The following is a 27,327-nucleotide window of genomic DNA, read 5'->3' as shown; positions in this document are numbered from 1 at the left end:
GCTCCCACTTCCCTACTGGCAACGCTCAGCACGACGAACATCAGTGTCAGTGTTAGAATTCGTGGGATGAACTCAGTCACTGGATGTGTTTTTCCTCCCTATCTGCTCGTACATCTGGCCTCCCTCAGGCGGACACATTAGGAAAGATGCTCAATGGAGTTTTATGAAACAAAGAAAAAAAAAGAGCCTTCAGATGTGTTTTATCACTGCCAGAAGGGCGAGATGTGCAGATGTCGTCATGAGCGGATTGTAGGGTTTTCAATGGGTTCTTGTTTAACTGCTTCATATCTGAAAGCTTGATTGATTGTAACCTTTATAGGGCAGCTAATGGCCTGTGACTAAGCTGTTTAGTTTTCTTGCACTGGGATATTGGTTTTCAGTTTTCACATTAGCCTTCAATTCAGAGTTGAGGAAGTATTTTACTGGCTGATAGACGATCCATTTGGAGTTTCCTGCTCTCATTTTCCTCCCTTCGCCTTCCTTCACCATATGTTCAAAAGTATCTGGACACCTTGTACATTTTGTTTTTCCAACTAGTTTCAGTTCTAGTGATACTTTTTGACTAGTTTCCATGTTTGTTCAATATCTCACACCTTATCAGATGGCTCAAGTATGGCTGCTGCACTTGTGAAGTAATGTCAGAGGCGTGGTGTCATCTTTGGTATATAAATTGTTCAGGTGATTGTGGTTTGTTGGTTCATCTCTTTTTTTTTTTTTTTTTTGGACACAGTATTTTCTTCATTACACGTTCTCTACAAATAGAAGAAATGCATCAATCTCCCTGCAAATGTTGCAGCTGCTCCACACTGTAACTCTCATGTTTTACCTAAAAACTCACATTTGAATGTCTCTGTCCATCGTCAGACTTGGAAAACATCAGATTTACTCAGAGACAGTAAAAGCTGACATCTTGGTCATAGCTCAGTTATGAAATCCTACTGCACCACAGGAGAGTCTCTCCTGCTGGGCTGCTGACAGCGCTGGAAGCTGGACACCAGAGCCTCCGTTTTCATCTCCTGTATCTACTTCCATCACAGCTAGTTTTGTGGTTTGGTCATTTTAAGACAAGATTTGTGAAGCAAGTTAGGCCTTATCTCCCAAACCACTGTTGGTGGACTTTAGTAGACCTTCCCAGATGAGTGGAGGCTGTTATAGAAGATATCCAGAAATCACTCTTGGATGTATTATTTGGTTGTCCACACACTTTTGTGTGTGTTATAAAACTGAAATAGTGGACCGTTGTTGCTGATTTGATTTGCATAGCTGAATGATGTGAAGCATATGACGTAAAATGCAGTAAACTTTTTAAACATATTCTTATTTGTTTCTAATGTTTTGTGCTCTGACTCTGTAGGTAGAGCATTTAAAAAAACATCTGCTTCATGACAACAAGAAACCTGCTGGGGGGAACGATTCAGTCTCTGCAGGATCACCCCTGCTGCGTCCAAAACGCAACATCATGCATCACTCCAGAGAAGTTGTTTTTAGGGAATATGAGTTCTCTCTGTGCTCAGTCGTAACACTCATAGCTGTGTGTGTGTCACCGCGATAAGGTAAACCACAGTTTACATCTCGGAATAGACACGAAACCATTAAAGTAGGGACGAGTGTGTGTCAACACCTGGAGGGGGACAGACACAGACACGAGGGGAACGCCAGAGACATCAGAGTGTTGTGGACACGCGATGACCCTGCTGGAAACATGACACTTGAGAATGTGATGTGTGATTTATTTAGCTCCATTAACTCTTCAGCAGTGGATCTCATATAATATAAAGAAGATCAGACATCGCTTTTACTTTCTTATTTAAAAAAAAAAAGGAAAAATTAAAGGAAAAGAGTTTGAACATAAAAGTGCATCTAAATGTTTGTGTGCTGCATTCCTCATTCGTGTAATCTCTCAGTTGCAGTTTATCCACAGCAGAGGGAGAAGTGGTGTAACAGTGTCAGACCTCTCACTTCTGGCTGAAGCAGCTGCACAACTGTGCATTTGTTCAACCTTTTGTCCACATTCTGCTCGACAGTTCATCGTCAGTGTTTCCAGTTTTCCTGTAGGAAATGCGAGCCAAATAAGCAAAGTGTGATGAAGAGGATTCATGTGTTTTGATAATCAGTTAGCCAGTTTTGTAGTTTTTAAGCAATGCCAAAGTTTTGATGCTGTCTCTTAACAAACTGTTAAGACATTTTATAGACAGATGATTAATTGAGAAAATAACAGGCAAATTAACTGATAATTGATAACTGAACTGAGCTGAACTAAAACTGAATAATAAAAACTAAAATCTTAACTAGAAACAAACAAGCCCAATGATTAATCCTTCATTTAATTTATCAAGTACATTAAATCACCACACTCAGACATTTTATAGACCAAACAGTTAATTTAGAAATTGAGAACATTTCTGCCATATTAATGGATAATGCAAACAACCGTATATATGAGTCTGTCTGGTGAGTGAATAGAAAGAATAGTACAGTTGTCCTGAAAACAAACAACCCCTTTAATATTTGTCTGCTTAGATGCCTTTGCTGCTGTTAAAAAAAAAAAGAGGCCAGGCTTGGCTCTCAGTGCCAGTGAAGATTCAAGCTAATTTACACTTCCCACTTACCAAACACGATTTAATAAGTTCTGCTACTTTGTATGGATGCTGTGTTTTATTGCTTTTCAGAGAGACCAGAAGGGTCCACTTGAGTTGTTTTTGTTCCTACACAGAGTCTTTATCGTGTTGTAAACTAAACAAGCTCTGCCACCTGCTCTTCGTTTGGCTTTGTGGCGTTTTTTGTGTGCTCCAGCCATTGGCAGTGCACCTGATGTTCACTCACCTGCTATCAAAATGTGTGGCATGTGTAGCTGTGTGTCCTCACACAAAGAGAAGGTATGAAGTATGAGTTCAGCATAGTAGTAGTTCTTGTGCCAAAGATATTTCTCTGATTGAGATATTTCTTAATCAGATCCACGACTCTAAAGGCAATATATCTTATAAGCAGACTCTGCTACTGACCTTTGACCCCGCTCATGGCCAGAGCAGTGTTGGGAATGTGATTTAGGCTAGCCTTGACATGGGTGGTCTCAGGGACAGGGCGACACAATGACCCTTTATTGTTGACACCTTGTAATGGACAGCCAGTTGTATTGCCAGAGGGAGGTCAGGAGACCTCTGGAGAGCACGACCTCTGACCTCTGCGTCACTATACCCTCTTTGACGATAGTAAATCAATGTGAAAGACAAACTGGAAGCCGTTGAGAAGAGGAAATTAGATTTTTTTCAAACTCTGTGAAATGTATAAACACAGCCATGACTCGGGCTGGATAACAACCCGTGGCAGTGAATGTTTGATAAAATGTGTCGTCATTGTTTACTCATTCTTTGATCCTGTATTTATTGTTTTAAACCACAGTTTATACAGTATTTTATTTAGACACAGCTTTATACAGCTGCTTGGTTGACTTAGTCAATTGACAGGAAATGAATTGGCAGCTAATTTTGGGCTTTTCAAGATTGTAATGATTTTATTTTATTTTTTTTTTACTATTTTTAACATTTCTAGACCAAAGAGGAATTGATTCATTGATAATGAGAATAACCAGGTTATCAGTCATATTGATGCTATTACTGAAAGATTTTAAACGATACCCAGCCCGTCTCAAAGTAATATTTTTCTTCTTAATTTGTATTTTTACTAATCACATTATATTTGGCCTGGCAGTGGATAATTCAGTGCTGCAAATAAAATTACACAACACTAATAAAGTCTGCTTTCTACAGGGGCTGGTGTTTTTCTGCTCGCATCTACTGAGAGCGAGCAGATCAGCTTTCTATTCGACTGCATCGTCAGAGGCATCTCCCCCACCAGAGGCCCTTTTGGACTGCGGCCAGTTTTGCCAGGTCAGTACCAGAGGTGTTTAAAGCTGCTTAGCTGGAAAGGACTGGAACACCGACTGCATGTAAGAGATCCACACAGGGAAAGTTTTAGTTGTAAGTACTGTTGTTTAGAGAGAGAAGGTGGATCTCTGTGTGATGCTTGTTTGGATAATGAATAGCCGCACGGTTGCCAAGGAGTATGAGCAAACACTTAAGTCAACACTTGTCTTTATAATCACAGCAAACCCTGCATGGCTACCCTCCTGTGCTTCCAGGGATTTATCATAGCGGTGCGGTGTGCTGCCTTCCTGGAATCCAGCCATTTTTGGCAGAATGAGTCAGAGGATTGCGCTGTGGATGGATGTGCTTTGATGTGTCTAAATTATGACTGACAGCTGTTTTTTTTTTTTTAATAATTGGGTAATCCTCTGAAGCAATTTATAATTTCAGTCAAACGTCCTAACCCCTGATTTAAGTGTACTGTGGTGAATGTAAAGCTTAGGGTCACCTCAAACATCAGTAAGAGGATAGCTACTGTACTAACTGTGATTATGGAGGCAAATTCAGTTGTCGTCTATGTATAGTTGTGCACGTAGCGCTACTGGTGGATGAGCTGGAGCATGGGCTGAGTTCCAAATAGCCATTAGGTATTTTTTACTATTGTTACGGGGGAGTTGTCTGGCAGGATTTCACTGGTAGATCTAATATGTGAACACTATGATCTCCATTTGTGAATATTTGAAAACTAATGTGTGGTAAGTTTTCCAAGAAGTTAATAGGGTGGAGCACATTACAATACTTATTCCGTGACAGTGAAGTTTATCTGTATAATGAGCACTAAGCTCTGGCCTGTCCACCCTCAGCTCTTCTGCTCCCCTGTTGCTGCTACACTTTGTGCAAACTTGTCAGTGTTTGGTTAGTTTTCTTTTTCAGGGCATAGCCTGCTGTAAAAGAACATTATTATTATTGTTTATTTGATTTCAGTGCTGAAAGTGGATTAAAAGAAAAACAATCCCTAACAGTTTTGATAAGTAGGTAATCATTAGTAATTTCCAGTGTTTCTCAATCTCAAAATATCTTTGGGGTTTGGATTGCTGATAAGATAAAAAAGCAATTTGAAGGTTTTCTCTAAGGCTTTCACTGAAAATGTGATGGACATTTTCATTATACATTTTACAGTTTATATACTACCTGATTAATCAAATTAATAACCACCTAACTCTGCAGCTCCCCTCAGTGCGACAGAGAGTTTTTAGCTCTTCATTTTGGTGTCATGAGCCGCGACTTTAATGAGCGTCACCACTCGTATCTGTGTCATTTCCAGACACAGGCAAGTGTCATCAAGCAAAAAAGCTCTAAAAAGCAACTGCTCAGCACCAAACAGCAGACCAACAAAGTTAGCGACTAGCTGGTGAATATGGAGAAGCATTTAGCAGCTAAAAAGTTTTTTCCTCAGGAGATGACAGAGACCTGAACAGAACCAAGGCGACTAGTGGAAACAAACACAACTCCAAATGAAAGTTAAAGTAGCTCGATGTGTTCAATAAAAAGGCAACTGAACATTAGCCATTAGAACTTTCTAAAGTGGTAATATGTTCCTGTTGCAGCCTGTTTCTGCTGTCGCCAAGAGGCAAAAAAACTGTTGTTGCAGCTTTAAATTTAAAATAAACTATAAATTGTAACTTGGCACCATGAAAAAGGAACATATGAACAATGTGCCAATGTGATTCAGCAGGCTAAGACCTTTGCCAAGCGCCTCCAAACTCTTATTTTCAAATATTTTATACCTCTCTATCCAACATAAACTGTCCAAAAAATAGAAATAATTGAAATGGTCTCAGATACAAAGAATCATACAGGAAAATACTCTCATCACTGTATCTTAGTTATGTGACTTCTCTTATTTCTGTTATGATAATAACACATTTGGATCCTAGATCTAATACTACTAAAGCTGTTAAAACATTATCTGCTCTCCTGCTGTCCACTTTGACACCTTTTGATTTTCCACACCAGCAGTTTTAAAAATCTTTCTCACCCAGTCTGCAACTTAACAGGAAATGTGGAGCGGGCAGCTGTGTGTGTGTCTGTGTCTGTGTGTGTGTGTGTGTGGTGGGGGTGGTGGTGTGGGGGGGGGGGTTGCAAGTATTCTGGTTTTCACACATCTCGCCGCCCAATCGCAGGTTGAGCTCATGCTCCTATTATTGTTGCACGTAGTAGAATAAATAGCAGGGAGGATGTTGGAACGGGGGAGCGAGGGGGTCAAAGTCACAGTTCACACAAGCAGAGCAGCCAAAGCCTCCTAATCACTCTGGGCATGTGTGTAACCTCATCCACAGGATTCCACTGCTGGCCACCCCCCCATCTCCCCGCCTTCATTGCATACTCGGTCACCCACTGCTTCACTCTCCCCTCCTTTTCCCCTCATCTTATACCGTCTTATTCCTCTCTGCAGCCCTTTATTGTGTCTCTTTTGCACTTCACAGTTTGTGCATGTGTCTCGGTCCTAAACAGCTACCAACTCGATCTCTTTGCCTCTCTGGCAGTCACTGTTTTGACTGATCGCTCTTACACTCCCAGGCTCAGTTATCTGTTTGTTACCGTTGCGTGCTGTGGTGTTTCCACCTCAGTCCGCTCTCTGTTTAGTCTCCAGGATAGAAACTTCATCCCCATGGAGCCTGTTTTACATTTAATCACTAAAATGTTTGTCTTTAAATGTGGAAAAAGAATTTATAATGTTTGACATTTATAAACTTAGATCTTCCGATTGATTATTGCTCTAAATGTTAAAAGCAAATTTCCAGGAGCTGTTTGTCGTCCACCAAGTGCCACTTTATTTAGTTTTGATCCCTTATCTTGTAACTATAGCATTTTTTGAAGCCTGTTTACAGCTTGGTGCCATCTTTGCCAGCTACTAGAGCCAGAGAATCCTAACTTGGTCGAAGGGGAGGAGGCGTTACTGGAGCTTAGGTGGGATGAGCGAGCCGCAGGAATATAGCTGAGCGGGATAGGCTACGACACCTGTCAGTTAAGCAGGTATTACCCAAGATACATGCCTTTTTGATCTCTTTTGGCTGCGCTGCATTTAGAGGCGCTGGCATGCTACGCGCTACACACTGGCAATGGCAGGGAAACCTGTTTAAATGGAGTGCCTGTGGGATATGAGGTAGCAGGTATGACGCTGAATCTCTATTAGCGGATAATCAAACAGCAGCAGGTTGTGGAGATGCTGTTTTTCAAAGCTTTTAAGCGCTGGCCCAAAACCCTCTGTTTCCCTCTGTTTGGATACAACCATGACACATGTCTTTTATTGGTTTGTATTGTTTGCTATGCGGCTGGTACACAATCTTATTTATATGCCACACACAGTCTTCCACCACCAAAACACTACAGCAATGCTGAACTGGCATCAGTAAAAAAAGTTTCCTCCCTTTTTGTCGTATTAAGAAAAAAGTAAGTTTTTATTATGACACAAAAAACCTTGAGTGAAGTGTGATCATTACAAATATGAAGCATTTATTTATACACATTTAAATGCTTGTACACACACCATTTCCTATCTTATAGTTATCTTAGTCCAGATAAACTACTTGAAATTGTGAAATCTTATCTCTTTAGATTCTTGAGATGCATTGTTTGCTTCTGTATGTCAGCAGGTAGCTCAGTGAATTTGTACCTCCTGATGTTTTACTGATGATGATGAACAGTAGGACAAGGAGCTGTAGTCTTCTAGTTTGAGATGTTCAAAGGGAAGAAGAAATTTTAATCAACATAATGGTGTGATTAAGTGTAAAGTTTAAACGTATGGTACAAACATGTTAAATCTTTTAAAAAATCTCTTAAATCTCTTTCAACAGAAAAATTCTGTAATTTTGTTTTGTCCGCACCGACTAAATTTCCTAAAGAATAAATCAGTTTGATCTTCAGGAAATATGTTCCTCTTGACAATTGTAAGATGTGCATCTTGGTAAACACCAGGACACACAGCTCTTTGTCTTCCAGGTAGTGACAGGATTTGAAACCTATAACTACATGAAACAAAGGACACCAGTGGCAAGACTCTCTGACAGTTTGCCCCAGTGTATTATTGTTAAATTTGAGGACACTTTGTGTAGTGTAAGTCAATACTCCACATGTAGGACGTGATCTTAACCATTTAGAGACGTTTGGTGCATTTATCACATTAATATTGCAGGCTCTGATAGATTTTTAAATCGATCCTCTCAGTGTCAGAGTTGACCTTGGTGGTCCAAGGTACATTAGATCCTTGCACAGCACCGACAATCTTTAGCCACCAGCAGCAGAGCGCGTACCAGCCGAGCCATGTGGCAGCGCTATTAATAAACCCTGTAGTGTTGCATGAATGCTGCAAGGTGTTCCCCTATGTGACCCTCATATTGCCCGTCCAGCGGCCTGTTACACTAACAGACGGAAATATAGCGTGCACCGCTCCTGCCAAAGTGTTTGTTGTTTTACTGTTTATTCATATCACTGAAATTTTATTGTCATGATGTCACATGAAGGTGAGCGAGACCCTTGTGGTTTAAAGTGTCCCCTCTTGTTTCCCTGGAGTAGCTGAATGTGTTGTCACAGCTGTGTTACCGTGGTACAAAAACACTCAGCTGCATCACATTTGATCCCATATCTCACCGCCTCACAGCCACTGAAGGAGGCGATTTCTCTGTGATTGTGGTCTGATTTCCCAGGCTGCGATACGAGCTGCGGGTTAACTTACGATCCGGGTGCTCTCTCTGACAGATCCCAGCACCAGTCAGACCGTTTCGGAGGAGAAGCTGAACCACGAGGCTCAGGAGCTGGAGAAACGGCTCAGCATGCTCTCTCACAGGAGCAGCACAGGTAGAAAATGTAACTGCGATTCTGTGCTCAGATCCATGGTAGAAAAACAAGAGAAACTGTACCTGAAAGTTTGACACATTTTCCTGCTCTGAATGTGTGTCTTTCATTACATAATCATCCCAAAGCAGCCACAATCACTCTTCCACTGCAGTGAGCCCTCTTCCTCTCCACAGAGTATAAATAATAAATTGTCTTTTAATAATGTTGTACTTGGATTTGATTTAAGTTTGCAGATACTCCCACAGGTGATATATTATGAGAGAGTGTAATGATATTATGATGCTGTAATATGCTTTATTGATGAAAGCAGTGTTTTCTGTTGATGAAAGTCATTAAAGTTTTATTAACGTTGTCCTTCCTGGCAGCCTCTTCCACATACTGCCCGTCTGCTGGGGGAGACGACCGCAGCATTTCCGGCTCCTCCGACACTTCCGACACCAGCCAATCAGACTGTAGTATCGGCAGCCGGCTGGCCATTTGGACCGAACCGGCCTCCGCTCCATCTGAAAACGTCGCCCACGCGGCCGCCAAAGTGGCACTTCAGAGCATCGAAAAGCTGTCAGTCAGCCAGGGGGCTGGGAGTCGGCCCGCAGCCAAGCCTCCCCGGCAGCTTCAGGAGATTGGACGACAGAGTTCATCTGACAGCGGCATCGCCACCGGGAGCCATTCCTCTTACTCTGGAAGTTTCTCCTCCTACACAGGCAGCCTGGATATCACCCCAGGGGAGGACTTTGGGTCTGTTTTCAGCCTGCCTCCCCACTTGGCTCAAGATCTGAGCCCTTGTACTTGCCCCACTGCCCCCGGACATGAGTACCAGGTGCCGACATCACTCAGGTATCTCTATGACACTCCTAAGAGTGTTTTACAAGAGGGAAATGTGGGCGACAAAGACAATGAACCCTCCACACCAACTAAGGACACTTCTGCCTCGTCAGCCCTCACAACAAAGTCAGCAACGGGGGATAAAAGCAGCGCCACAACTTGTGAGGGTTCCTCAGAAACTACTGAAAGACTGTCAGTGAGTGAACACTCACAGGGACCTTCAGAGGAGAGTAAAAAAAACAAGGTGGTGCCCTCCAGTGAACATCCTGACTCCTGTCACATCTGCAGCTCGCTCACTGTCTCCAAAACCATTGTAACCATCTGCTCAGTGTGTGGTGGATTTAAGGTAAGTAGAAACATATCTGCATGAGTGTTTGGACAACGTTTCCTTTTAATATTCCTTTTAATCCTTTTTTTGTTCCTTTTGCCAGAGACAGACGTTGGTTACTCTGAGAAATAAGTGTAGTTCTATTTTTGTTGGCCATCTTTTGCCTTGATACTCAGGAAAAAAATGACATTTTTTCCTGTTCAAACGATCTCCCAAACCTGCTCCGTTGTATAACTCGCTGTCATGCAGTAGCAGCTTGTGCCAGAAGGCCTTATCACTGTATCATCTGTTCTGTGGCTCGCTATCAATATGACCTTTGTGGTATCGTGCAGGCTGATGGTGATGCTGCTCTGCGTTTGGTGTCAAAACAACTAACAGTCCCACGGCCCATCTGTCTAACAAGTTAGCATTTCAGCAGCCAGTTGAGGTTGACACTGTCATTGTATCCAGCAGATTTAGACCTTGTGAGCTGTGAGTGACTTGCAGTTTTCCTCTTTTTACACCTCTACCTCCTATTTATTGCTTAACTTTATACTGCTGAGCCAAGGAAGTGAATGAAATGCACATGTAAACACTAAACAGAACGTCATCCAAGTTGAACTCCTGTTTTTATAAGAAAGACGCCAAATGAGCTTTTGATGTGTCGTTTTTTAAGCTAAACCCTCTCAGTCTGAGCTATGAGGTGTAGTTGGTTCTTCATCTTAGTTTTAGGGCTGCAGCTAACTATTATTTTCAACATTGATTAATCTGGTTATTATTGTCTCTGTCGTTTGGAGCTGCAACAGTTGATGCTGATTTATCAACTAGTAGATCAACAGAAATTTACCTGACAACTATTTTGATAATTGATAAATCGTGTAAATAGTGTTTCAAGAAAAAATGGCAACAATTTGAGGGTTCTAGCTTCTTACAAGTGAATATGTTTTGTTTTTTTTTCATCTTCTGTCATATTAAACTGAATATTGTCTTTGTCAGTTGAACAAAATGAGATTTGACGACATAAACTTGAACACTGGAAAGTTGTAATGGGAATTATTTGCAGTTTTCTGGCCAGTTTTAGACCAACAGTTAATCAAGAAAATAATCAGCAGATAAATTGATAATGAAAATAAGCATTAGTTGTTGCCCTAATTCAGCTTAATATCATAGACATTTAAAAAACAAGCAAATATCTACATTTGTGAAGTTTGAACTCTGAGATTTTACTTCCTTCCTTTCAAACCATAGTGAAAGATACGTTATTTTTTTAAAAGTTGTATTTTGAGATATATCCTGTTAGGCTGTGGTATGTAGTGTTACATCATTTGTACCAGTTTCAATGCTGTGTCTTTTTTTTATTGGTCCCTGTGATGATTTACAGTAAATATGTTCTTGTTTAAATGTTGATATATCATTGAAATTTCTATAGAAAACCCTATCATCTGAACACCTAAGTCAACTCATGTCAGTCACTTTATTGGGTACTCTAACCTTACAGCTCCACCTGCTGGTAGTGCATCTAGTTCAAATGCAAATTGCATTTGATTATCTTTTTCATGTGTTTCTGGATAAATTATGTGTTCTCTTCTCTTCTCGTCCCCTTCAGTGAGTCCTCAGTGAACTAAATTAAACATGAGTTATTGGCTAGAAGCTGATGGATCAGGCAGGAGCAGCGTGGGAGGGCATTTATCACCCTCAGCCTGAGCAACACAATCCACCCCTGTAGTGTTTATTAGCTCACAGTGAAAGGGCTGGTTCAAAACAAAACCATAACTAAATACATGTCATTTCACATTTTTTATTTATCTATAAAGAGAATACGTTATCATAGTTAATTACACTATAATTGCCATAATACAGGTGTCATCAGACTTAAACTTCAATCCTGCGAGAAAAATCAAAGTGGAAGTTGGAGTATGACATTGAGAGCACTCACCGACGCAACATCTCACATAATTTGAAACGTAAATTGAAGTGAACATTGGCACTGATGTTTATTTTGAGTCAAAAACTGCTGAAATGTACCGCAACATTGTCCTGCTGCTGTAAATACTAAATGTGTATTCATCCACAGCTGAAAGTAGCCCCTAACAAATGCATGATTTATTCCTGTTGTAGTAACTGTCACCCAGAACCACACTGCACAGCTGTTCTAGTATTATTTAGCCTTTTTTTTAGAAATGAAACTGTATATTTTCGACCCATTTTGTGCACAATTTATGAGACTGAAAATTTAGATCATTGGCAGCTTTTTCAACACCAGGCTCAGATTTTTTATCACTGTTGTTTATTAAATTTCACACAAAACCACTCAAACCAATTTGTGTAAAGAATCTAACCAGTTTATTTTTTTTCTCATTTCACAGGGAACATCGTGCATCCCTGCAAGTGGTTCAGTGACAGCTGCCATGCCAGGTAAGTGTAATCAGCTACCTATTCAAATCCTATTCAAACTGCATGCATTTTCTTCTGCATGCATGAACAGATTTGATGCATGTTTGGACGAACCAGTGATGCAGCAGCCACAGCTTGCTGACTTGATTTGGGATAGAAATCAGTTCAAGTGTGTCGAAGGGGTTGCTGCTTCCAGAACATCATATTTTCAATCCAGCAGATCAAAGTGTTGACAAATCACCATGCAGACCCAGCACTGCCAGTGAATACAGTATGACAGTGAAGAAAATTCTGGAGAAATCCCGGGCCTCTCCTGGCTCTGGAAGCATCCACTGGACGAGTGAGGATTCTCCGCTGCCAAAAAAAGGAAGAGAGAAATTAGCCAGTCTCTTAGCTGATCTGCTAGGCTTTCCAACTGCAGATAGGCAGCCAGAGGCAAAGATAAACAGACTGAATTTGTATGAGTCAATGAGCCCTGCTTTTGGAAATGAGCTCAGACTGGCACCGACTGGTACCTGTGTACCACTACAAGACTCACAGCAAGACAGAAGAGCTGTCATTTATGAAAACTGTCTCAAATGTCTCCGAGAGCACTGCCACCCTCCTCCCCGGGTCATACCTGCTGAAATGTACCGCAACAGAAACATTTCCACTTTGCACTCCTCTCCATTTGGGCTGCACCTGAAGAAAAGGCAAGAACATGAAGTAGCTGTTAATGAGGAACTGCTCCATCAAGCTCGCAGTGATGGATCGCAGAGTGTGGATGGGCAGTGTCAGTATGAGGAGATGAATGGGCGCTCAGTGACCAGTGAAGGTAAGAGGCCTCTTCAACTGATAACAAAGCTTCTGCAATTCCTTTGGTGTCCTTTTCCTCTTCGGTCCTTTGAAATGGCTCTTTCTTTCTTTTCGATTCCTCCTCCTTGTCATCAATAAAAAAACAAACTCTCTTCCTGGCCTCTCTCATTTGATCAAGTACTTATTTTTTCTTCACACTCTGCGATGTTTCTTGTTTCTTGTTTGTTGTGTTGCTTGTACAGCTGAGTTCTTTGAGACCTCTGAAAAGAAGAAGAAAGAGTTGAAGTTACTGCAAACTTTATAAAATCATAAAGGATATACCGGCTCTACTACAAACTGACTGATGGTGGATTTTTAAAGATCACAAACTTTGGTACCATCTAATAAATAATATAGGTTAGTTATAAGCCCTTAATAGGATCGACTTTTGGGTTTCAAGATAGTTAAAACACCCTTGGACTGAACAGCTGTTAGAGGATCTAGCATTTGTAAATCATGTAAGTTGCTTTATTTAAAAGTGATACTAAACAATCTCTTAATGATATGTATTTGCTAAATTTTATTTCCTAAAAAAAGAGGCGTCAGTGTGTATAAGTTTAAGTAAATGCACTGTGGTTATGAGTGTGCTGCTTTCCATTCTCTTTTATTTTTTTAAATAATTTTTATACGGATCCCTTAAAATTGGTAATTTGGAAAAGTCATATGTGCCAATTACAGTCAGACTGATAAATTGGCTGGGTCCATGTACTGGCTGATATGAACTTATTTTAGATGTTTTGTATCTGTATATATGTTGGCTTATAAGTAACAACAAATTTTATCAAAAAATTGTTTGTGGTAATTTAGAAATGATGTCACTGTTACATAGTCTGTCAGAGTCTGTAAAACGTCCTGCTCAGTACACACTGATGTCTCAGTTCCTTAAACAAAGAAACGGAAGAAACATATACAAACATCAACAATCTCAAATTGTGGTAAGAGAAGACAGAACCTTTTTTTTTTTCAGTGTCAGTAATCTGACCTTAAAAATCCACCACCAGTAGGGCTGTAACATTAATGTCACTATATCTGCAATAAGCTAATTGTCAGATTATGTTGTTTGCTGATTGTACGCTTTAATATGAGGCTTTCTACACTGTAAAACTGAAAGTATCAGTGATCAACGATGGTTAGATTTTAGGATTTAGATCAGGTTTTTCATTTGCATAGGGAAGGAAATGACACTAAACCATCTGCAGCATGTTGAATCCCTTCTCCAGCATGCAAACTTTGATGTCTGTCCCTTTTACATTATCCATTAATACATCAATTATTCCCAACACCAGGCAGCAGAGAATGCTATTTCCCCATGTGTAATAGTTTGTGATATTGTGCATCTCACAATGCATCAATCATAAATCAATCCACTGTTTGTTCCCATCACTAGATTTGCAGGAATTCATTCATTTTTACCCAGAGAGCCCTTTGTGTGCTTTGATTCACAAAATGGATATTAAAACCACAGTGTGGGGATTATTTTCTCCACTGGCAATTCAGTTTTGTTTCATGTATATTTAAAACACCCTATATTTTTCTCTTCCACCAGACAAAAGACTTAATAGCAAAGAGGAAAGACGCAGAGCTGATCCTGCTTATGAGATCATGGAGAGTCGGGCGCCGGAGAGAAACTCCGAGGTAGGCCAATCCAAAACTCTCTAATCCGCTTTATGCTATCAACTGCTCACACATTTTGACTGTGTAACTCATTGTGCTCTGAGTTCAGCTAAACATTTTTGCGGAAATGTCTGATATCACAGGAATACCAATTGATTGGGATTATACAGAAGGAATAACAGCTCATGTGTGTTATTTTTTTAAAGGAGCTTGAGTGCAAGAGCCACAAGAGTAATGTCTGTAATTGAACAAGAGAAACATTCAGCATTTTGTCATTCTGAAAAAGTCTTATCCAGTAAGTTATCCCATGAGTAATTTGGAATAAAGAATAAGAAAGTCTGTAATATTTCCGTGATGTCCTCAGGCTGTGTACTTTATGTACTATTTTCCTCATAATCTTAGCTTCAGCTTCAGCTTATTACAGATATAGTGTGTTTGATGAGACACATTGTTCTCAGAGGTGTTCATTCAGCCATGAGGCACGTCAGGCAGCAGTGCAGTGGGGTTGAACAATATGTCCTCAGCAGTGCACTCAGTTGCTAGTTTATATTGTTATATGGAGGTGTAATTCAATTTTGTGGCCATTTTGGAGGCTGTAGTTTGTGGTGCTGTTGAACTGTGTTGGTGTTTGAAGAGGAGAGTTTTCCCTCCTTCATAAAGGTAAGGGTATTTGTAGACCTGTTGTTGTTGTTGACCGCATTAGTTTTATATAGGCTTACCTAAGTTATTATGATCTTTTGGACTGGAACAGTCAGGAGACTTAGCTTAGCATATAGCTTAAACTGGATTTATACGTCTGTATTAAGGGACTGTGTCATACCTCTGGTGGGTACATACTCAGGCACCAAGGTTACACCATAGCCAACGTACAAAAAATGTATCTAGACATCAGGGCTATGGCATCAATGGAGATACCACATGAGGACAGAAAGAACTGTGATTGGTTGCTTGTGCTTGTTCATGTTTCTGATGCTGGTGGAGTTTGTCGAGAGTGGGGACAACATTACGGAAGTTAAAGAAAGACACAGGATTCTTCGCCTTGCGTCAACTATAAACCGACCTTCAGGTCAGCTTTGACTAGCCTGACTCTGTCCAAATTTCCTCTGCAAAAAGTGTTCCAACTATTCTTTACAGATATCCTCTTTTATGCACTGGGCTCTTTATATCTGATTGTCATGATGGTGCCATTAAGGAATCCCTCTTTATATGCACAGTGCGGGCAGCGGCCTCTCAGCGAGAGTGAAAGCAATATGGCTTCACTCCACCACCAATTTTCACTCCACAATAGCTGTGCTTACAGTGGCTGTCTGGAATCAGAGATTATGGGGCTGCAGTTTGAAAGGCATGGCCATCCTTCCATAATGATGAGGCACGGCAGACAGTGTTTCCACATGTAAGACATAGCCCTGAGCTCTGAGTTAAATCCTGAATATCAGCCTCTGTCTATAAATACTCCTGACATGTCCACCGAGCTGTTGGGGAGAAAGTCCCCGTCACACTTCTTATGTAATGAATTTATGCGCTGGGTACAGTCAGTCACTGTAAACTATAATCAACTGTGGTTACTGTCTGTGTGTCTTTCAGGCAGAAGAAAAAAGCAAGTATGAGTTAATGGGAAGCTGTGGTCAGCAGAGGTTCCTTCAAGAAGCTGAGGGTGAGTGAGACGGACATCACAACATAAAGCAACATATGAAAGTTCTTCTTCTACTTTTCAAACAAGCCAGTCAAACATGTACAGGTTGTTGTCTCCAGCTGCACAAATGGATTCAAATTTTTCTCAATGGACCATTTAAGATTTTTTTTTTTTTCTTTTAAGTGCTCTGAATGTTTTCAGCCGTGCATTACCCAGGCTTCTTACAATAACCAGGACCCACTTACGGAAAGTGAATTGAATTGATGACTCATACACCTGAATGAACGCTGCTACAAACGCATCACCTGTTGCCTGGTGTGCATGAATTGATATAAATAAAATGAGGCTTATTCAGAGTCTGAAATAGCAGGCGAGGCATAACATCCATGAGGACAATGTTAGGAACGGACACGTACACCACACACATTATGTTTACTTAACATTATTCAGGGTAATGGACTGTGACATTTTCCATGAAGTGGCTGCCTCAACATGGTATGCACAGTGCTTCATATAGTTGAAAATGAGTAATGCTGTTATATGAATATAGCCCTATATGTATAGCCTTAATGTATTATCATTATATTTAAATTTTGGAACTAAGCATCTGTTTTTTTCTGAGCGATAAATCCCTAAATTTCTGTGATTGTCAGAGATGAATCACACATGGACCTGTAAAGCACATACAGGTATGAGTCACATGTAATCTGTGTTGCCATTAATGTAATTTAGAGTAAAAGACTCGAGTCAGCGACCTCACCTTTTCATTGCGTAGTGAAGGGCTCACTGCAGAGTGAATGTTCACCTTCTTCATCTGCATTTTATGTAACCTTGTAAACTTGAGTTACATAAGAGCCAATTGTGTCAAGAGAAAACACACAGATATGTAACCATACAGAGAGCGCGGTGATGCGTGACAGAATACCTGCCCTGATGTGAGGTGAGAGGACAGTTGTCAGGGGACGTTTGGCCACTTAAACATCCCGCACCCAGAAACATGCCCTCAGTCTAATGCACACCTGCTCTGCACAGTCCCAGCAGCTGTCACAATGTGGCACCAAACCCATCAGTCATGTTCATGTACCTACACACACGACTCGGCTCCCATGTCATCTTTCCCATCATCTTGCCTCAGCAGGCAGTTAATGGACGGAGACGTGCAGGACGTGGCCCAGTCCAGCGGCTCAGGTTTACGTGATGATGCAGCCTTGATGGCACCTGGAACAAAATGTTCATGTGATGTTATAGTGTTGTTAAACTTCATATTAAAACAGCTTCAGCTCCTGATTTCATAAACCAGTGCCATAAGCAGTTAAGATTGATGATGTTATATTGACTTATTTTGGTGCCATATTCATACAGGTACCCAGAGTGTAGGCATGAAGGTTTTTGCAGTTTTTCAGGTTCATTGCATGTGATTCTGTCCAAGATGGGTCTAATAAAACCTTGGTCGTGTTCTGTATCAGACAGTCCAGTATACATTTTGAGGTATGTGGGATTATACGATGAGTACTTGGTGAATCATAGCGCTATATCCATCCATCCTTTTGCTATACTGCTCATCCTTTCAAGGGTTGTGGGGGAGGGTAGAGGCCAATCCCAGTACCCCGGACAGGTCACTGGTCTGTCACAGGGCTGACAGCTATGATATATTCAGAACAAAAAAAAAAAATTTCTGAAAAGTTTTGGCTGTGGTTGCTGCTGCACATCATTGGGGTAAACAATATGGTATCTTCAAACTGTCAACATGTAGGGATTTGGTGGCTGCAATGTGGATAACACTGTATTGATCTGGGTTCAGTCCCTGGCAGTGGTGCATTTTAACAAACAACATTTCAACTGGGAAGCCAGTGAGGGATTATTACCTTTGTCTTGTCTTTACAGTAGGGACTCCTGCTTTGGTCTGGCCTCTTGCATGGATGATGGGATAGTGTTCTAGTGAAGCCCCTGGGGGTGCGGGGGTGGATGGCAGGTCTAAGAAAAATATATGGCAAAGAACTTTTGGCATTTTGTACCATTTCAAAAGCAGGTTTGACAGTTTTCTGTTTATACAATGGTTTTCTAGTATGTACTCTTTTAGCTGAAGTGAAAACATGACATTGCGTAAATTTAGACTTAAAAGTGTTGCAGAAGCAATATGTGTCTCAAATTTTGAGCAGAGTCACTTTGGGTTCAGTCAGACATGTTTTCACCTCCATATCACAGCTTAATGTCTGTCTGCTGAAAGGTGGAAAACCAGCTGGAGCAGGTCTCTTACCCTGAAGACACAGCTGTCATTACACCCATGTTTCCCTCAAAAAGCAGTTGGCTTTGTTGAGTTTGGGTCACTAAGCTCAGCCAGGTATTGCCTCTAACATGTCCCCCAGAGGCTTGGCAAAGTGTATTATGGAAAAGTCCCCTAGCCTTAGTGCTGTGGGCAGACCCATTGTTGTAATGGCAACCATTATAAAACACCGCACTTTGGAAAGGGCTGCTTGATGTCTGATCAATTAGGTATCAGGCCTCTTAGACATTGCCAAAGGCTGCACCCATGGAGACTCTGCTGGCGTCTAATGGCCTCTCACTGATTGTGTGTGTGTCTCCTGGGGTTCATGCTTCTGAGCCGTGAGTAATGGCCACTGCTGCTGCCATTTAGGAAGAGTCAATAGCAGGGGGAATGTTTTTTGTACCCAAATGTTAGATATTACCCAGCATCAGAACTAAATTTACAGCAGTGTGTCTACATAAAAGTGTAATTATACCACAGCTGTTGTAAAGATTAAAATATGGTTGTATTTTAGGCAGCGTTTTATAGTTTTACTATATGATTCTGACACTACAGTGTCTGTACTCTTAGGAATAAATTCATTTACTGTTAGAGGTGTATCATAACAACTGTTTTCTAAAGATCTTTAGTGTTACCTCATTAGTGTCTGTAGTTGTGAATGCCCTCTGCTGATCATCATTTAACACATGGCAGAAAACGTAGCAATAAAGTCTGTTTTCTGTGATCCAAATATTCTCTTTAATCTTCAAACATCACATACTATACATCAGCTTTGTTTTGTTATGAGATGCTGGTGCTCAAGAGGAGTATCTGAGTAGGAGCCTGAGCTCTTACTCAGATTGTTTGCACGTCAGTTTTTGCTAATGTGCTTGAGAGGAGTCCACTTAACTGTATGTGGAGTGTAAAATCTCACAGCTTTGGATAAATGAATCAGTGTGACCTTGTTAATTAGGTAAAGACTGGTTTTATATTAAATCTCAGCTGATGCTTTATTTTTGAAGCAGATTTCAGCATCATAAGAATCTGATTATGATACAGCATATACATGAAACATTAACAAACACTTAAGATAAGAAACTCAACTGATTTATGGATCTGGTTTTAGTTTGGATATTTAACTGTAGTAGCATGGCAAGCTACATGGATTCTGTTTGAAATCATTTTGATTATATTTGGTCCTTTACATAGTAATAAAAATGTATCTTTGTGTGATCACCGTGCCTGGTTTATTTTTTTGGTACCTAACACTGAGTACCTGATTATACACAGGCTTTAATCTTTGAGTTACGCAGATTCCCCAGATATCCTTGAGTGTACATTCTCCCTGTTATTGAAGGTTGTAGCTATCTTTGCTGGTGTCATACGCACAGGCATAAAAATATGTATTGGACGATGCATGTCAGAGCTCAAACATGCACATAATTTATATGGTTGCTCTGATTCTTTATCAGTGAGATATTGCGCTAAACAGCATTTATGCATCCAGCAGTGAACTCCCCTCTGTGCCTCTTTATCCTGGGTGGCTTTTAGGTTTATGACAGGTAAAGCCGACAGGGGCTTCCTGTTGCCACTGGAAACCATTTATCAAGTACAATAAATTACATGGACGAGGCACTTTAGGCAACACTGTGGCTATAATTTGAGTGTTTGACAGGAAAAGCTATGGGTTGAGGCGACATTTCTTGTTAGTTTTACTTGACACCTTTTTCTGCTGACTGCACTGTTTGATCAACTGTAAGATTCTTAAGGTATTATTGCTTTTAACCCAGAATATAATACTGCTTGTCTTCAGCATCAGTTCAGAGTTAAAGTATATTCAGTCTGTTAAAAACGGCCTGATTTTCAGTACATGTTGCAGAAATGTTTATATTTTTTAACAGCGGTTTACTAATCTTAAATAAAGAAATTTGCCAATGGTTTGTAAATACATCACAGTTGAGTTTGTGGTCTGTAGCTCTGTTTGTGTAGCAAATATTTAAAGAATGAAAGGGATTGTCTGGATTTTTGATTGTTTGCAAAGTGTTTTTAATACAGAAGCAAAAATATATTGGGCTGTAGACTTGCTTTTTAAAAATATCTTGCCATTTGTTTGCATTCTGTCATGTCATATATCATATATAACATAACATTTCAGTCAGTAAACTCACCAGAAGGTTTTCAAAGAACTGGATATTAGAAGTGGAGCTCTGCACACAGTTTTCAGTAGCATGATGAATTGACAAAACAGCTTGATGGTTTAATTAAAAGGGCACTAAGTTAGAGTTTTGCTACCCCAAAGCTCAAAATGACTATAATGTATCTCATAATGTATCTCTGGGGCCTCTTAGCTAATTATGCATAATTTGCCTCTGGGGGGAAAAGGGCTATTCAGTGGGATACACTGTGTTCTAGTGTTAGTGCTGATCCCCTATCTGCCTCTGTACTCTACTGTTGAAACAATAGTGTTGCTTTATTGCAGATGCTTTTATTTGAATGACTCTAATTAATATGAGCCTCAAGAGTTGCTCAGCCTGGAGGGGAAATCTTCCAGCTTTTGATTAAGGTCATAATGACAAAGTGTTAAAATAACACCAGCCTTATCGTCTTCATTATTATTATCTTTTAATTAAGGTCATAATGACAAAAAACAAATCCTGTGTCAAATAAGCTGGCATTTTGTGTTGATTAAAAATAGCTTGAGTGTTCACACCTAAAAAAAATCTTCACAGATCCAAATGAACAAAAGTCCACCTGAGCTAAATTAACACAGTTCTGTTTTGTCTTGTCAGGGGCAGTGTTCGTTTTCCCCCCTGAGGCATCACTTCCTGAGAGGCCTTGCAGCGAGGGTGTGACATATGTGAATATTCCTGTCAGTCCCACATCCAAGAAGCAGCTCAACTACATGGAACTCGAGCTGCAGGAGCCAGGTACCAGCACCCGAGGGACTCAGAGTAAGGAAGTGTATGAAGTAACCTCCTGATAAATGAAATGGCTGATCTCCAAACACTTTGTCTCTAAAGCTCCAATGATCTGCTCTGAATCACTGTATAAACAGTCCAGACTTTTACCTTATTCAGACAGCGGCCATGTTCAGCAGTCAGGGTGGCAAACTCCACATGTGGAGAAAAATATGTTGTTACTTTTGTACAACATGCTTCATAAAATCATTTAATGATTATTATTATTAGTGATTATCTGTGATTATTTTAACGATTCAACACTGGAACGCAACAATCCTAAAAAGTAAACTAACATCTTTCTAAAGAGGAGTGGTCCATGATGAATACATGAGGCAGTCAAGGGGATGTCAGTCACTGAGATATTAGAGAATATTAAAACCTACAGTAGATGATGTAACACTGTTAAGACAGCCTGAGGCAACTGTTTACATTGAGAGACCAGTTAATACTAAAATATATATTATTGCATATATCCTCTGATAATTCCACCATTTTTTTTTTTTTTTCTTGATTCATACTGGTTGCCATCGCACAAATGTTCACACAATACCTCCTTGCTATTTTTAGACACCATTATTATATCCTGCTTACCATACAATCATGCACTGTTCCCCTACACAGATTTATGCAATGATTAAAATGTATACATGTATGTACCCGAGCACTTGTAATCAGCATTAGAGATTCTCATGAATTCCTAATGGTGATCTTAAGTAAATTAGACATAGCAAATATTTAATGTTAAGGTTTGAATTTAAAAGAAAATTTGCCTTTGTTCACACTGTGTACAAGGTTTTCTTATTTGTGCTTATGTTCTGATCTGCACAGCACTGTGTAAAGGCAATATTCTTCTTAAAAACATTTTCTGTTCAAATCCTGCGGACAGATATGGAAGAGCCAACTTCAGATAAACCAGCATGTCAATATCAAACGAGGAGGAAGAGTCGCTCTAGAAACAAGATTGCTCTGTAATTCCATTTTACGTTGTTAGAGTTACAGGAATCGCTCCCAAACGATTGAGCTGATTTCGTCTCACCACAATAAAAGACAGCTGAGTCCTTGTCACTGGAGACGCGGCAGTGAGCTGTAATTGACAGACAAGTCGGCTATTAGCGTCATTGGCCTCAGGAATACGAGGACTGCTCGAGCTCTGACATGAGAGAGGTTAATATCTAATGTCAGCAATACAGTTTATATCCCGGCATGCAGGCTCATTAATCTGTCACCTGGGAGGTGGGGGGTGTCCTGTCTCGCCACTGAAAGGGGGTCACAGGGCATTCAGATCACAGCTGTGAATTCACTGGCTCTAATGGGATCCTCCTCCAGGGACTATTAATGTGTTGTAAGGAGCTGGTTTTGATTTCCTTGACTTTACATAATTCAAGCAGGAGGCAACAATACCTTGATGCACATGTTAGAGATATTCATTCATATGCTACTGTGATTAAACCCTGACGTCTTGCATATTTGATTTTCACACAAGGATGGGCACCAAATTATAGAGATGCTAGTGACGTGCATATGAAAGACAGTGCATGAGGGGAATTTTAAAAGCTTCAGCTGAATCATTTGCATATTGTTCTGCTTTGTGCGATGACGCTCAGTCATACCTCAAGCAGTTGAGTTGGCAGGAAGGGCAGAGATCCACTTCACTCTGAACCCTCTGCTGTCATGTTTGTTTGGACGTTCATCAGTTGTCAAAATTCAGGATTTTTTTTGAAGATGATTCAGCAGTGTCTCTGCTGTCAACTCAGACAAGAATGTCCTTTATTTTCTAAAACAAAGGAATAGTTTGACGTTTTGGGAGACGCACTAGCGAGGTGCGATCGAAAAGTTCAGAGACTGTGCCTATAACAAGCAAAACCCATACCTGATTCAAATTTGGCCGCCTTACCCTTCACTGTGCAGCGAAACAACGCATCTGCCATGCTTTGAACGCTCCCTGAAAGTTCCGTTCTGAGAGCATTTCCAGCACTACAGATGTGCACTATATCTCCTCCACTGTCAAAACAGCTGCCCTTAAGCTCAAATTTTATTTTTGAGAACAGAAGCAGTGGCAGGAAGCAAATCCAGCGAGTATGGCGTGTGGGGAGCAACAATTGTCTTAGTTCAGGTCGTTTGTGCTGAAGGTTCTCCCTCAGACACCTCAGAACAGCATAGTAGAAGTTGACAATGACACTCTAACCCCGGGCATCGAATTTACAGAGCACAACCCCACGAATGTCAAAGAAAAAGATGAGCATGTCGCGCTTTCTTCATTCTTGGAGACACTGGGTTTATTTCTGTTCTATTCGCTGCTACAACCAGCTAACTTTATCATAGCAAGCCAAAAGAGAAAGTGTGGAGCCTTCCAGTGATGAATATTCAAATAGTAGACTTTCTATGAAGTATTTCAAGTTAAAAGAAGATCTGTTCTTGTGTTCTTGTGTCTTGATAGGGAAGAGTTCCACCAAATACGCGCAAATTGACATCACTGCCACAGAGACAGCCCACAAAGTTGGCACGCAGCATGCCCTGGGACGGCAGGAGGGCCTGCACACTCTGGAGCTGAGAAGAAAGGGGACGCCACATTGACTTCTTCATCACTGAACTGTTGATCTCAGGAGGATGTTTCTGCATAAGACCGGCCCACCACATCAAACTGTAAAGAAATATAGCTTGGAGGGGTTTATTTAAGTTCTGACTGTTCCAAAAAGATCCTCTGAGATTCGCTGTAGGTTTCCTTCTCTGTTCTGTTCCATCTTTTGAATGCAGATTTGTTTTTCTGGAGGTTGCTTCAGCCAGTCAGCATATACCCAAATCCCAGCAAATGTCATCTGAGCAGTGTTCATTTTCTTAGATTCAGACTTGTTTCTGTATTCACAAAGCTGTAAGCTGAAAGATGGAGCCTCCTTGGAACAGCCTGGCACAGAATCAGGAGCAACATTTCAATCTTGGTCTCCTTTGTGGACTCAGGCATCTCATTAAATAGCATTATGTCAGCGCCGGAGCCTCAGGCAAACTTGGAGGAAGATGTGCCAGTCTTGAGTTGAGTCACCGGTCCTGATAAACCCCCAGAGCAGAGGCATTTCACAGCTCCCTCGGGCCATCCCTAATAACATTCAGTATGCTGTTTTTGTCCTTGTTTGGGAGAACAGAGGAAGGGTGGCGGCAAAGGAATCAGAGATGCTGTTTATTCTGACAAGGAGTTCAAACTTATTTATTCCTCAGTGATCAGTAATTCCACATATAGCTGCACAAAACTCTTTTCAGTATATTCTGATGTAGTAAAACCTTCTTATTCAGTCTTACTCAGAATGCTGCACATTTCAGGCTAGTTCACTGTTAAAAGATCAATGTTTATATAGGTTAGGGCAGGCTAAATAATGGCTCTGCATAATACTTCCATTGCGCATGGCGACTTTTGTTTGCCTGGGTGTAACTAATGAATTTGTGTTTATCATATGAACAGAATCTCAATGCTGTGTTTTGTTCTGCTTCACAGTTCATTTAGACTGGGATTTACTGTGGAAAAAGTCTTCATAAATAATGCAATACAGAGAGAAAATCCCATAAACAACAGATGTCTCCCAAACCGACTTTCATTTCATTTCAAAATTAAGTATTTGAAAAGTTTGTTTTTTTTATGAACTCACTTAAGTGGTTAAAATCTCATCCTTTTTATTAGTATTCCTTATTGTGTGAGTGCACCTAGACATTTTTACTGAAGCTGCAATTATAAAAACATAATTTGGTTTGTGTTGTGTAGAGCTGCTCATCTTAGCCAATATATTGTTTTTGTCTCGTACTCTTCATTTTATTTTGATATCTGTAAATAGATTTTCTTTCTATTTAGGTCACGTGGATTGTATATTGTAAAATATACATGTGAAGACATAATGTATGTACAGTAAAGATGTAAGGCGCTATTTTTTCTTGTAAACTATTTTTCTTGTGAATTATTTATAACATTAACTACTGCTGTGTGTTCAGGTTTTCTAGAGTCGGATCCCCCCATGTACAGTTGTAAACCGGTTTAGTACCATAATATAATATATAAAGTAGCCTTATAAATTATCATGTTTTCATTCAACACTGTGGTCGAACATTTTTTAATGTAGACTGATGCACAATATGAAGGCAGTTAACACTAATCACAACAAAAATATGTGACATTTAGTGACTTATGACTAGTGTGACTTTTATTATTTTTAAATATCATCAAATTATCTTAAAAAGCTATTAGAAATTAATTAAACATGCATTTAACACACTATAACGCTCAAAGTAAAAAACTGTAATAAAAAGGTTATTATATTCACCAGTTAATAACTATTTCTTATTTTGCCTTTAAATTATGAATCAATTGTTATTCCATTAAGTGGCTGTCTGATGTTAGACGCCCTCTGGTGGCTGTATTAAACATCTGCATGTGTTGACTAAATATTTAGAAGAAAACAAACGCACAACAACAATAAATGTACTTGGTTATTTTTGTGTTGTCAAACATTTCATCATTATATATGATATTATCGGTTTGTTTAATGGAGCAGAGATGAAATTTCTAAACTCAATATCGTCATTTCATCTTAAACAAAAGTTTACTGGGGTTACGTTCATTTAGACTTGAGAGCAAATCTATATCTAATGACCTTCAACGCAGGAGGAATATCACAACAATCCTTACCTTTTACAGAACATTTTTCTTGTCCTGTTGGTGGACATAATAAACACCTGTGGAATCGAACACAAATATTACCTTTGTTAAGTCTGTAATTGTTGAAACTGTGTTAGAGAAGCATTGATTGAGAAATAATGCTCTGACACTGCTCCATGGTGGAGTCTTATTTGCTCACAGTATTTGTGTCTCAGCTTCAGAGTCTGTATGGACGGGGCAACAGGACCAGTGTTGGCTGGCAGAGACTCAGTTTGGATCTGCAGTCGAAACATCTTTGCAGGAAACGATCTGGGAGCGCCAGCTTGGCCATGTGAGAGCTTTGGAAGATAAACAGTGGATTTTGAACGTTATTTTCACAGTGTGCCTCAGTCCAGCCAGTAAAAGGTCCAAATTAAAAGCTTTCACACAGAGGGACTATTAATAAGGATTGTTCCTACTCCACATATTTTCAAGATGGTGATGTATAGTCTGCCAACTCCCAGAGAGACATAATTCAAATTGACTTGTCACACAGTCACTCGTACTGTGGACGTTAACTTCACTGACCTGGAACGAAACCATACGGTGCAGCATGAGTTTCTCTGAAACTCATTTACTCATTAAATTTAGCTGGAGAGAACAGACAAATAAAGCATAATTGTCTGTCAAATATTGATATAAATAAATTAATGTTAATGCCATTGAGGAATTGGTGGCAGTAGCTTAATGAGAGCTATGCAAAGCCACAGACAGCTTGTGTGCAATTGCAGTGCTTGTTTTAAATGACAGAAACAGCAGTTTAGTTCTTCTGGGGTTTTAGTCTTTAGGTCTAATTCAGGGCTACCATCTGTCTGCCAGAGCTGGCGACTTGAGACTTGGACTTGTATGAGTCTTAAGTCACCAAAACGAGGACTTGTGAGACAGGACTTGAATTTTGACTCATTAAAGACTTTTAGTCTTTTAATGTGAACGATATCCACGTTCCAAGAACTGGTAATATGCCAGAACAAAGGATAGCAGCAGACAGCATTACATGAAGGTCAAAAGTCGACAACATTTTCATAAAACATAAGAATCATAAAAAAATAAATAAAATAAGGACACGAGTTAGATTCTTGCGATTAATTTTGAAGATGAAAACCAAATGCAAACACCCAAAGGC

General features: G+C 40.1%; 1 protein-coding gene across 4 annotated transcripts in view; it reads left to right on the top strand.

Moving 5' to 3' along the window:
- Positions 1 to 26,003, top strand: part of LOC108897048 (protein Dok-7) — a 31,947-nt gene extending 5,944 nt beyond the window's left edge. The window contains exons 5-13 of one of the 4 annotated variants that reach the window (XM_018696439.2): positions 3,768 to 3,887; positions 8,622 to 8,720; positions 9,086 to 9,888; positions 12,216 to 12,264; positions 12,461 to 13,057; positions 14,624 to 14,712; positions 16,276 to 16,345; positions 21,359 to 21,496; positions 23,967 to 26,003. In XM_018696439.2, coding sequence (XP_018551955.1) covers positions 3,768 to 3,887; positions 8,622 to 8,720; positions 9,086 to 9,888; positions 12,216 to 12,264; positions 12,461 to 13,057; positions 14,624 to 14,712; positions 16,276 to 16,345; positions 21,359 to 21,496; positions 23,967 to 24,103 — 2,102 coding nt within the window. In that variant the 3' untranslated portion in view covers positions 24,104 to 26,003. Of the gene's footprint in view, positions 1 to 3,767; positions 3,888 to 8,621; positions 8,721 to 9,085; positions 9,889 to 12,215; positions 12,265 to 12,460; positions 13,058 to 14,623; positions 14,713 to 16,275; positions 16,346 to 21,358; positions 21,521 to 23,966 lie in introns of all 4 variants that reach the window. The other 3 variants (XM_018696438.2, XM_018696437.2, XM_018696441.2) reach the window with 3 other exon arrangements.
- Positions 26,004 to 27,327: the final 1,324 nt, after the last annotated feature.

The sequence above is a fragment of the Lates calcarifer genome, linkage group LG14 (assembly GCF_001640805.2).
Source record: "Lates calcarifer isolate ASB-BC8 linkage group LG14, TLL_Latcal_v3, whole genome shotgun sequence".
Lineage (NCBI taxonomy): Eukaryota > Metazoa > Chordata > Actinopteri > Centropomidae > Lates > Lates calcarifer.
The sequence above is the reverse complement of the archived record's forward strand: the minus strand, read 5'-3'. Positions and strand labels throughout refer to the sequence as shown.